This window comes from Sorex araneus, chromosome 1, assembly GCF_027595985.1.
Source record: "Sorex araneus isolate mSorAra2 chromosome 1, mSorAra2.pri, whole genome shotgun sequence".
In the NCBI taxonomy this organism is placed as follows: Eukaryota; Metazoa; Chordata; class Mammalia; order Eulipotyphla; family Soricidae; genus Sorex; species Sorex araneus.
The window spans coordinates 128,184,509-128,196,660 of record NC_073302.1 but is presented as its reverse complement, the minus strand read 5'-3'; the positions used below and the strand labels follow the sequence as shown (position 1 = coordinate 128,196,660).

The 12,152-nt window shown below is 41.5% G+C and overlaps 1 protein-coding gene across 1 annotated transcript in view; it reads left to right on the top strand.

Annotated features, from left to right (window-relative positions):
* The window catches only part of OXCT1 (3-oxoacid CoA-transferase 1), a 146,814-nt gene that overhangs the window by 63,468 nt on the left and 71,194 nt on the right, over nt 1-12,152 (top strand). The window contains exons 8-9 of the mRNA XM_055118235.1: nt 10,296-10,403; nt 11,687-11,801. Of these exons, the coding sequence (XP_054974210.1) occupies nt 10,296-10,403; nt 11,687-11,801 (223 nt within the window). The remainder of the gene's footprint in view (nt 1-10,295; nt 10,404-11,686; nt 11,802-12,152) is intronic.

The following is a 12,152-nucleotide window of genomic DNA, read 5'->3' as shown; positions in this document are numbered from 1 at the left end:
ATAACCGTGCTTTAAGACAGTATTTTGCTCCAGGGGTGTGCTGTTCTGGAACATCAAGAGTGGTTGGATTCCTGGAATATTATTTTTCTCGCTCCAAATTTTGGTAAATACACGGAGGCTGTGAGCCTGAGATGGTCTCCTCTGGCAGAGACAGGAAGGCTTGCATCTGGGCAGAATGGCCCATGGCGCCCAAACTCTTTCTTGCCTCTTAGCCAGGACACTCCCAGTATATGTAGATTCTCTTCATTCAAGTCCTCGAAAAATTTGTTGAACAGGACAAGATCAAGGACATCAGATCCCACCAGAGCTCACTAATGTGGGGTCTGGCGGAATGGGAGAATGGGAGTGCACGTTTGTTTCTGGATCATTTCCCTAAAAATCCTATGAAGGGTTTTAGAGAAAAGGAGAGGAGAAGGGGGAGGGGGCAGGGGAGGTAAAGGGGCTAAGGGAGAGGGCAGGGGAGAAAGAGGGATAGATAAAGGGAGAGGGAGAGGGGATATAGGAGAAGGAAAGAGAGGGAGAGAGGGAGGTAGAGGGAGAGCTTTATCGGATTCTAAGAAGTTCATCTTCAACCCAAGTGAAAAACTGCAGGATCGCTGGCTCTGAGCCCTCCTCAACTCAGATGTTTAATACCCACATCTGAGTACATCAGTGCCGGCGTCTGTCTGTCCTCTCCATTGCGCACTCGTTCATATTTGCTGATTTTGAGAGAGAATGAATCCAAGTCATATTTTCCACTCTGCCTGTCAAGGGACACTGTGTCTCGCTGCTTTTCTTCTGGTCTGCCAAGGTGATAACCCAGTTTTCAAGGTAAAAAGGTTCATTTGGAGTTTGGCAAGGCTTGATTATCAGGGAGGAAAGACTCACACTGATGCCTCTCAGTCATTCTTTTCTCTGTGACCTTACAGACCTCTCTTCAGTGGTCCACTGTATAGTTTGGTTGGGACTGAAGCTGCCACTTTGCTTCTTTTTACCTGCTGACGTCGCCACTAGTTTTGATGTGACTGTAAATCTGTGATGAGGTTTTCAGACTCTTTAAGAGTTCTGGGATACTAGTTATGTGGTCCTGACAGCCTTGAAGCCTAGAGTTTATTTAGAGAATCTCGGAATGGCTTCTAGAATTCACTTTCCATATTAGTTCTGCTCTTTCATTCTCCCTGATGGGGAAGTCAGGGATCAAGGGGAAATGAACTGCGGTGGGGTTATGTTTTTCTTACCCCTGCCATCTCTCTCACATGGTGGTGGTGAACATTTCTGAATCCTTTACCAGCAATATCACCTAGAAGCTACTCTTTCACCGTGTTTAGTGTTTTAGACATGGTTTAACTTAATCCCAATATTCTCCTTCTGACATACCTCTCAGGTTCCGGGGGATTCTCAGTCATCTTAAGCCATGCATGTGTATGTGTGTGTGGTGTGTGTGTGTGTGTGTGTGTGTGTGTGTGTGTGTGAGAGAGAGAGAGAGAGAGAGAGAGAGAGAGATAGCATTTAAATATAAAATGAGACACATAGCTGTCCATTTTATACTTACTATACTTATTCTGTTACATGCCATTCAGTTCCTTCATCGTCAAGACCATCTGTTTCTATATTGTCAGAGTAGGCGTGTCAAGAGGCTTATAACCCCGTTTGTCATTTGGTAGATCTTGATCGCTTGATTCTCCTTATTTTTTTTGGCTCAACTTTCTGGAATATGTCTTTCTTCAAAGAGACAGTTACATTTCTGTGTACATCCAGGGTCCAATTCCTGTTCTATTACAATTTCCAATTTTATAATGTCACCTTCTTTCAAGGTTTCCCTCACTTCTGCTTTACCAAGAAGTCTCTATTGATGAAGAAGTGCAGAGTCATGGTTTCTCTTATTGTTTCATTCTGAAAGATGGAACTTGTCAGAGGTCAGAGAGCACGGGAGAATTTGTCAGCAGAATACAGTGGACAAAGATTTTCTTTACATAATCACCACTATGAGAGTACCTTCTTCTGAGCCAATTTTGCCATTTCTACCAAAAATGTCATCTAAATCGTCTTCATCTTTAGTTTGGTGAATGCACGGGTTATGTGTTCTTCAGTATGTTCTTTCTCCTTTTAAATTTATTTAAAATACATTTTTTTTTACCAAAATTTTTTTCCCTGCTAGGTCTGTGGTTTCCCATGTAATTGCATATGTATATAATTTTTTTTGCCATAGGAAGCTGACACTTGTTAGCTTACTTTTGTATTGGTTATTGCAAGATATGTATTGGCATGGGATCCAATCAAACAGGTGCAGTGATCCCTCATATTCACCATCATTTTAAGTCTGCAAATTGATGAGTATTCAGTCATCTGTTCAGTATGTCTTTCTGTATAGACAGCTTATGTCAGGGGCTTTTTAATTGCCATGACATTTTTGCCTAAAAAGATTTCTTTTGATGTTGTCAGGACTTATACAAGCAAGGCAAGTGCTTCAGTGGCCTCTGCCTGCCTTTTTGTACCTATTTTATCATCCTTGAACATGAAGTTTGAGTAGACTGACACTTCTTGCTCTTTTGGACGTTTTTTAAATTATTGAGTTAATGTGAGATATGGAGTTACAAAGCTGATCAGCTGACCATGGTCAGATTTCAGTCATACAGTGTTCCAACACCCACCAATGTACCAGTGTGCATTTCCCACCACCAATGTCCCCGGTTTCCCTCCCACCACCTTCCCCCCAGCCTGCCTTTATGACAAGCACTTTTCCCCCCACCCCCCCTCTCTCTGTGGTGTGTGTCTGTCTGTCTCTCCCTCCCCTTTGGGGCATTGTGGTGTGCAGTGCAGACACTGAGAGGTTATCCTGTTTGTTCCTTTATCAATTTTCAGCACCCAGTTCTTATCCAGAGTGATCATTTCCAGCTACCTTTGTCATGGGATCCCTTCTCTATCGCAGCTGCCTTTCCCCAGCCTTTGAGATAGGCTTCCTATCTCCAACGGACTGATCCTTTGGCCTTTGTTTGTACTGTCCTTGGGTGTTGGTCTCATATTATGGTGTTGTGTTTTTTTACTATCTCACAAATGAGTGCAATCATTCTATGTCTATCCCTTTCTTTCTGACTTGGTTCACTCAGCATGATACTCTTCATGTCCATTCCTTTGGATTTTTTTTTTTAATTTTTTATTTTTTTTATTGAATCACCAAGTGGAGGGTTACAAAGTTCTCAGGATTATGTCAGTTATACAATATTCAAACACCCCTCCCTTCACCAGTGCCCATCTTCCATCCCCAACCCCCCCAGTATATCTGCCGCCCCCTCCCACCTCCCTAGTCCCCACCCTTGTACGTGATAAGTTTCACTTCATTTGCGCTTATCTCGATTACATCCCATGTTTCAACACACAACTCACTACCGTTGCTGGGGTTTCCCCCCAAAAAGAAAAAGACAGTCCTATTGCCAATGAGGCATTTGATAATTCTCCATTACTAAGCATATAGAGATATTAAGTCCTGCTGTTTGTTACATAACTTTTCTTTTTCCCCCTTGCCCCGCGCCACCGAGTTCACGCCTGTTTAGTAATCGCCACGCTGTCTGACAAAGGGAAAAAAACCGAAGAGGATGGTTATTTCCCGTCATCAGCCGGCGTGGGGCTCTGGCTTAGTTGATAGTCTAGTAGAGTGTCTGGAAGCAGTTTCTGGAACCAAAGCTCTTGCGCTGATATCGGCTCCGGCTCGAGATACCACCAGCGTCCCGCTGGTCCATGTACCTAATTTTTCCCCTTATTTCCCATTCCCACGCCACCAGGTCTGTTTGCTTAATGGACATCGCACTATGTTTGACACCACGCCACGTTTCTTCCCGAGAAAGAAGGATATTTCTTCTCAGCCGGCGTGGGGATATAGCTTAGTTCAGTCTAGAGAGATGGCTACCACTTTGATTGCCTTCAATATTTCAACAAAATACTTACTATTCTTGTTAGGATCTCCCACAAAAGTCCGACCCATTAAGAAGGAACCATTACATACTGCTGATACTAAGATGACATTAGGCAGCGGCCGCGCGGTTCTGGGTTTCTGTCTAAAGTCCAGGGAAAAAGTTGAAGGAGAGAGAGAGAGATTTCCGCACGGGGGACCTGGCGGAGACTCTCAAGTCACATACTGCAGGTTGCTGGTGGGCTGCCGGTGTCCCAAGCAGCTCCATCCTCTTCGTCAGTCATTCTGGGGGTGCGGGCGCGGAGAAATGGGGACCTTTGGATTTTTTAAAGCTTTTTTTTTTTGCCCCCTCCTTTGGCTTTGAGGGTAGGATGCCCACGCGCTGCATTCCCCATCTTACTGCTTCCCATTTCCTGGGGGACAGTAGCCCCCTGAGCCCCGCCGCATGTAGCTGAGGCTCTCCTATTGCTCATTGCCTCCTTCCATTGGAAAATCTTTTATAGCTGTGTGCTAATTTGGGGGGTGACAGTATTTTTTATTTTTTATGATTCTAGACTTTAGAGCTTCTTGTTGTCTGTTTCATTATTTCTTGGCAAAAAAAGAAATGTTCATCCTCAAGCTCAATTTGAAAATTAAAATGATTTTTGAAAGATTCCAGGGTGCTCTTTCCACTCCCTCCCATGTCAACAGCCACTGTGCCCCAGAGGTGTGGTGTGCAAGAGCACGTGTGTGCAGACGGCAGGCGTACAGGTGTGCAGATGTGCAGGCCTACGAGTATGTAGGTGTAGTAGGTGTGCAGGTGTCCAGGTGTGCAGGTGAAACAGGCGAAATCAGTTGTACAGATGTGCTGGTATAGACATGTGTAGGCATACAGGTGCTATGTGTACAGTTGTAAAGGTGTGCAGTGTATAAGTGTACATATGTGAAAACGTACTGGTTTGCAAGTGTATACGTATCAGGTGTACAGGTGTACATATGTGCAGGTGCATAGGTGTGCATGTGTCAGATGTGTAGGGTGTAGGTTTCTAGGTGTCAGGTGTGCAGGGATGCAGGTATACAGGTGTTCAGGCATCCAGGTGTGCAGGTGTCTAGGTGAGTGACCGGTGTGCAAGTGTCTAGGTGTCAGGTCTGCAGGTGTATGGGTAACAAGTGTGCAGCCTTTTCCACAGACAGTCTTCAGGATTGACCTATTTGTGCCGTTCTGACAGATTAAGGTTTTCACTAACGTAAAAAGCAGAAAGATATATTGCTAGTACCTCTGTTCCTTTACCTGATCTATAAATAATATTCACCAAGTAAAACATAAAAATATATTGCCACTCTAGGAAGATTCATTTCCTCCGCCGAGGTTTAAAATAGAAACTTTTTGGAATTATAAAGTTGGATGAATGCACGGCAGAGAAAGCAACCTTTGAAAATAAAGTTCAGATCAATAATAATTAACATTTTCTATCCTCTGTTTTCCTGCTAATGACTGAAGACAAGTCCTAATTAGAGAAACCTCAAGTGTCTGGATTTCTCCGTGTGCCAGATGGTGCGCCTGGGACTTTGCACAGTGCCAGGAGAAGTGTGGATGGGGCCAGCTACACTTCTGCCATCTTGATTGTGTCTGAGGACACTTCATTACGCCTGCTGCTTTGCATGGAGGTGTTTTCTTTGTTCTTTTTGTCTCTTGTTTTCCACTTCTCATTTCAGGAGTGCATTTCTGCTGACTGTGAGTGCTCTCCTGAGCTTTCATTCTTACTTTTTCCTTAACAAGCTCATTCTTTTTTTTTTTTTTTAAGATTTCCTTTGACTTTATGGATATTGCCTGATCTCATGAAATTTTCTTTTCAACCTGGTTCTTTCATATTGTTCTTTTCCAAAAGCACAGAAACTGATCCGGAATCCTTCCATTTCTTCAGATCTAGTGTCTAGATAGTTCTGCCTCTTAGATTTCTTTCTTTCTTTTTTCCCCCCCAAACTCTTTTCACAGATTGTCTGAAAACATATGTTTCCTTCTTTGGGTTTGTGCTTCAAATATTTTCTTCCCTTGCCATTAACTCCACTAACCAACTCAGAGAAAGCTTTGATTTCTGTATAGACATTTTCAGTCCTGTTGAGTGTTGATATTGTTTTGACAAATGCTGCACATGCACTTTCAACAATATGAAAATCATCCATATTAGGGTGACAAAGCATGCAACTGATTACGTTTGACCAGATTGTTTTCATCAGAATTGTTTCACTCTGATAGATTCTCTTGCTCTGTTTGTTGTGAGAGTTGTGATGTAATTGTCCTTGATGAAGAAACTCCCTCTTAATTGGGTAGTTTTTAATGAACATTTCTTTGGCATTTGAAAAAAAATAGTGATTGTTTACCATTGCCATTTCTGGTCTATGTGAGAGAATTACCTTCTTTCCTGCGTCTCCATTATGTTTCTCGTCCTTGCTGAAGGGTAAAAGGCAGGGAGAGCATTGAGAAGGTGCTGCAGTAATTCCAGCAGGAGGCATGACAGCCCGACACGGGGACCAGCATTTGACGTGGAGAATACCTTATGTCATTATTTGCAAAAGCACACTCAAGTTCTAAGTGCTTTTTATTTTCTTTTTCTTTCTAAGTCTGTTTTCTTTTTCAACATGCCTTTCAGCTAATTAAGGAACTTGCATATTTTTTTTAGTTTTGGAAACTACTTGGTGTTTTTTTGCATTTTTTAAAAAATGATGTTTGTGTTCACTCACCCCTTGATTATAAAAATAAAAAACAAAATGACTTGTACTGTCACCCAGGGGTAATAAGTATTGGTACTTATTTTTGTACTTAAATTTGAGTACATTTCCTTTTGAGGTATATATAGAATACTTGTTTTGGCCAAAAATCATATTGTAAATAATAAAATTTCAATGACAATTTTTTTTTCTTTTCGGGTCACACCCAGCGATGCACAGGGATTACTCCTGGCTCTGCACTCAGGACTCACCCCTGGCAGTGCTGGGGGACCATATGGGATGCTGGGAATCGAACCTGGGTCGGCCACATACAAGGCAAACGCCCTACCCGCTGTGCTAGCACTCCAGCCCCTCAACAACAAATTTTATATGAGAACTTTTCATACTTTTTTCTTGCTTTTGGCCACACCTGGTGGTGCTCAGGGTTTATTCTTAGTTTTGTGCTCAGGGATCACTCCTGGTAGTGCTTAGGAGACCATATATGGTGCTGGGGATTGAGTACCAGTTGGCCACGACGTGAAAGGCAAGAGCCCTTCCTGATATAATATCTCCCCAGCTCTTTTTCATACTTTTAAATGAAACATTCACTGCCATATCACTGTCATCCCGTTGCTCATCTATTTGTTCGAGTGGGCACCAGTAATGTCTCTCATTGAGAGACTTCTTGTTACTGTTTATGGCATATCCAATACGCCACGGGTAGCTTGCCAGGCTCTGCCGTGCGGGCGAGATACTCTCGGTAGCTTGCCAGGCTCTCCGAGAGGGGTTATAAAACATCATTAAATATTGTGAGCACATAAGAATGACTCATTGTATGGATGTACCATAACTATTTTACTAGTATCCTATTGTTGGCCTTCTAGGTTATTTTCAACTTGTTGTTATTTTAACCAATACTGTCCTTAATATTTGCATGAAGAGTAAGCCTTTGTATGAATCTTCAAGATTAATATCCCTCCCTCCCTCCCCTTTCTTCCCTGTCCCCTTTCCACTCCCCCCAACCCCCTTTCTCTTCCCTCCTCTCCTCTTCTCTTCCCTTCCTTTTTTTTCTTTCTTTTCATTATCGTTTTTGTGTCATACCTGGTGGTGCTCAGGGATTCTTCCTGGCTCTGTTACCAGGATGACCTCTGGTTTTCCCAGAACCATTTGTGGTGCCGGGATCCAAGTGGGTCAGCTGCATGTAAGACAGGGGTCTTGCCTCCTGTACTCACTCCCTGTCTCTCTCTGGTCCAATAAAGGCATTTTAAAACTCAGGAACCTTTCGCCAGAGTAATAGTACAGCAGGTAGGGCACTTGCCTTTCTCAGGGCTGAAACAAGTTTGATCCTTGGTATCACATGGTTCTGTAAGCCCTGCCAGGAGTGATCCCTGAGCTTAGAGCCAGGAGTAAGCTCTGAGCACGGTCAGGTGTGTGTCCTGAATCTCCCCCAAAGAGAACAACCAATAAAAAACAAAGTCAAGAGCCTCTGTGAAGGCTTGAAATAAGAAGTGTATATGGGCTGGAGCGATAGCACAGCACGTAGGACATTTGCCTTGCACGCGGCCGACCCGGTTTCAATTCCCCTGTCCCTCTCGGAGAGCCCGGCAAGCTACCGAGAGTATCTCGCCCGCACAGCAGAGCCTGGCAAGCTACCCGTGGTGTATTCGATATGCCAAAAACAGTAACAACAAGTCTCACAATAGAGACGTTACTGGTGCTCGCTCGAGCAAATTGATGAGCAATGGATGACAGTGATACAGTGATAAAGATATAAACGAATTCTGGTGGTCTCAAAGTTGAGACCATTTGATGATTTAAAAAAATTTTTTTTTCTAAACATTTTTATTGAATCACTGTGAGTTAGACCCTTGCAAAGCTATTCATGATTGGATTTCAGTCATACAATATTCCAACATCCATCCTTCCACCACTGTACATTTCCCATCATCAGTGACCCCAGGTTCCATCCCATCATCCCCCACCCCCTGCCTGCCTTTATGACAGGCACTTTTCTTGATGATTTACAGTAGTGCTCACCTGCGGTCCAACTCCTACCTTCCTTTCCTCTTCAACCTGGTCACCAGCTTCTGCAGTGATTTGGGGAGGGAGGAGATAGAATACAGTGAGTCCCTGTACCTCTCCATGCCTCCCCTCATTCATTCCGAGATGAGTCCAAATGTGCATCTCGACCCACTGTCTCAATTACATCCCCCACATGTTTACTGACACACTTAGAGTCACTCTTGGATTTAGGCAAGATACTTGTGTTTGTGATAGAAGACAGATTAGACTTTACCCTCCATGTCTTGTTCTTTTTCATCTGTTTGAAAGTAAAGCAGAACAATTACTATGACCCTTACGTGGTGATGGTGGATAGTATAAGAAGGGCTATGTAACCTTAAAATCTTCTAAAGTACCCTTATGTGGTGATGGTGGATAGTATAAGAAGGGCTACGTAACCTTAAAATTTTCTAAAGTTTAGTTATTAGTTCAGGAGACAAGTTGAATTCAGATTTCCTTGATTGTTTAAAGTGAATTATTATTTGCTTTGGATATGGCATTATTATTATTATTATTTTAACTTTTGGGGGGCTACACCCGACAAGTGCTTTGTGGTTTTTCCTGGCTCTGCACTCAGGAATCACTCCTGGCAGTGCTTAGGGGACCATATGGGATGCTAGGGATCAAACCCGGGTTGGCCATGTGCAAGGCAAGTGCCCTACCTACATTACTATCTCTCTGGCTTTATTAAACTGAGCACTCAAAGTCTTCAAGATAATATATTTTTTTAGAACTGAAATGTTAAGTCTTTGAGTATAACAGTGTTGATCTTAGTTTTTCTAGATTCTTCTCGATTTTTTTTATGTTGATATAAAATAATTTTTAAATAAATTCTAAAATAGCACACTTGAGGGCTTTTTATGTTGTTATAAAATGCCCTCTGCTCTATGATGACAAATTCTGATTACATTCAGTATTATTAATTAGTAATTAATATTTTCTTATTGAAAATCTCTTATTGGAATCAATGGTGTGTCTTTTAAGAAAAAAGATTTCAGTGATTGCAGTTCTGTCTCTATCCTAGGAGCCACAGGAAAAATTAAAATCTGTTACAAAGAGCATTTGTATCTATATTTAAAAAGCTCTTCAATTGACCAAGCAGATGTTGCTACAGATTTTTGTTTTGATATGACAAATTTTCCAATAATTTAAAAAATCTGGGCATAAGAAATGTGCTTGCAAGTTTTGCATAGTTGAGCTGCAATTTGTGAAAGTTCAAGCAGCTGTTCTGACAAACCATTTGAGAAGTTTGTAACTGAGGCTGTTTTAGGCACAGATTAAATTCTGGAGCTTTTATGTTCAGATATGTGTGTGTCATTCAAGTCTCCCATTTTTATGGCTTAAAAAGTGTCATGTATGTCATGCATTTGTATGTGTACGATGCATAGTTACTCTTTTACCTATATTCATGTGTACTTTTGTATATTGAATCATCGGTCTAAATTGAGGCTGAAGATAAAACTTCATTTAAAAACCAATTTGAGGATCAGAGAGATAGGACAGTGGGTAAAGTGCTTGCCTTATACCCCAACAACCTGGTTTCGATTTTCAGCACCCTGTATGGTCCCCTGGGCACCTCTAGGTAAGGTACAGAAAAATCAAAACCAAAAACTCAGTTTGAACTCTCATTAACTTTTAAAAAAATTTGCTCTGTTCCTAGGTTGAAGAAATTGTGGATGTTGGATCATTTGCTCCAGAAGACATCCATATCCCCAAGATTTATGTACATCGCCTTATAAAGGGAGAGAAATATGAGAAAAGAATTGAGGTAATTGACCAAGCTCTTTGTCGTCATTTGTGTCATTTTTATATTACTAAAATAAATAATAAATCAGATTTATGGTTCTCTTGCTTCCTTCTAGAAATAGGGCATTAGATCTGAATGAGCAATCTTACACTGAATCTTACATTGACTCTTGGCAGTGGTGCTTTTCATGTGTTCGTCATGGAGATGTGATTGTTTGCATTAGTTTCCAGCATAAGAGTGTGTTGGTTCACACAGTATGTACATCAGACTATGTGATTCTCTAGGCCGTGTCTTCCAGGATTGTATTTATAATATATAATAATTGTCCCAAGTTATGAGGCATGGTTTTGACAGGCTGTGCTATAGGGAGGAGGAGAATAATGGATCTTTGAAGATGGTTTTATTCCTGCTGAGATCATAATGTTTGTTTATTCAGAAATACTTATCTTGCCTTTTATAGAGTGTAGGACGAACATCATTTCTGTTGATTTTGGGAAGTTGTTGGATGTGAGATTGTGGCCAGGGTTGGGAACTAGAACAGGTATAATAAAGTTACTGTGAGAACCCTGGAGAATGAGCAGAGTTGGTAACAAGATTGTGGAGTATCTAGGAGTAGACAAGCAGTGGGAGATATCTAGGTATCAGAAACACCCACTACACTATGGACATCAGCCAGAAAGCTTCTCTGCCATCTAAATCTAATGTTAGGGCTGGGGAAAGAAAGGACATTTGCAGACAGAACCAGTCTGTGTCAGGGAGATTTAGTAATGGAAATTATTTCCTGGCTGGTTTCTGGATATTTCTGTGACTCCCTGTTGATGCACTTGTCGGAAAACCAGTCTAGATTCTGCAGGTGGAAATAGGCAGTTGGCAGCAATACCTGGTAAACACATCATGACAGCCCTGCAAAAACAGATTCTCAAGGTCTGTTCCTTTGCCTTTGTTCTGGTTTCATCCCTAGGCACCTGACAAGAATTTGTCTGCAGGTATCCAAAGGACAGTTGTCTAGCATTCAGTGTGACAGTAAAAAAGTGATTATTTGCTTCAAAGAGACATTACAAGTATATCTTCCTTTCCAAACAAATATGACCTCTTTTACTCGCTTTCTAAAGAATGATTCCTGTCTTCAAATATCAGTGCCACTGATGTTTTTCTTTAAAAAAAAAAAATCTCTGGTATAATTGTAGATTTGTCTCATAGGAGTAACATGTGACACTTTTTTTCTACTTAAAATATCTGTTTCATCAGTGGCAAAATAAAAAGTATCTCACAGTCATCAATTGTTATTTCTATTTATTTTAAAGCGTTTATCAGTCCGGAAAGAGGAAGATGTGAAAAGCAAATCTGGTACATCTGGAGAAAATGTAAGGGAGCGTATCATCAAACGGGCAGCTCTCGAATTTGAGGATGGCATGTATGGTATCCTTTATCTTTCCGGGATGGGCACAGATATGTTTCTCACTTTCTCCCATGCTACTTGGCCACCTGCATAGGATGCTTCTCTAGTACATTTTAACATTTGGCACAGCTTATAAGTTCTTGTCTTTTACAAAATGTGGCTTATAATGTAAAGATATCAAGATATAGCAAATTCAGTTGTTTGCTTTCTTGAAGCTAAATGGCAATAAAAATTTTACTTATTTGTAATAGACCAGGGATTTCACTACAAGTTTGAGTTTAGCCATCTCTTCCTGGGAAAAGAGATTACCCAGACGAGTGTTTCAGATTTCTAAAGTAGGGCCTGGGATGTAGCTCAATGGTAGAGCACAT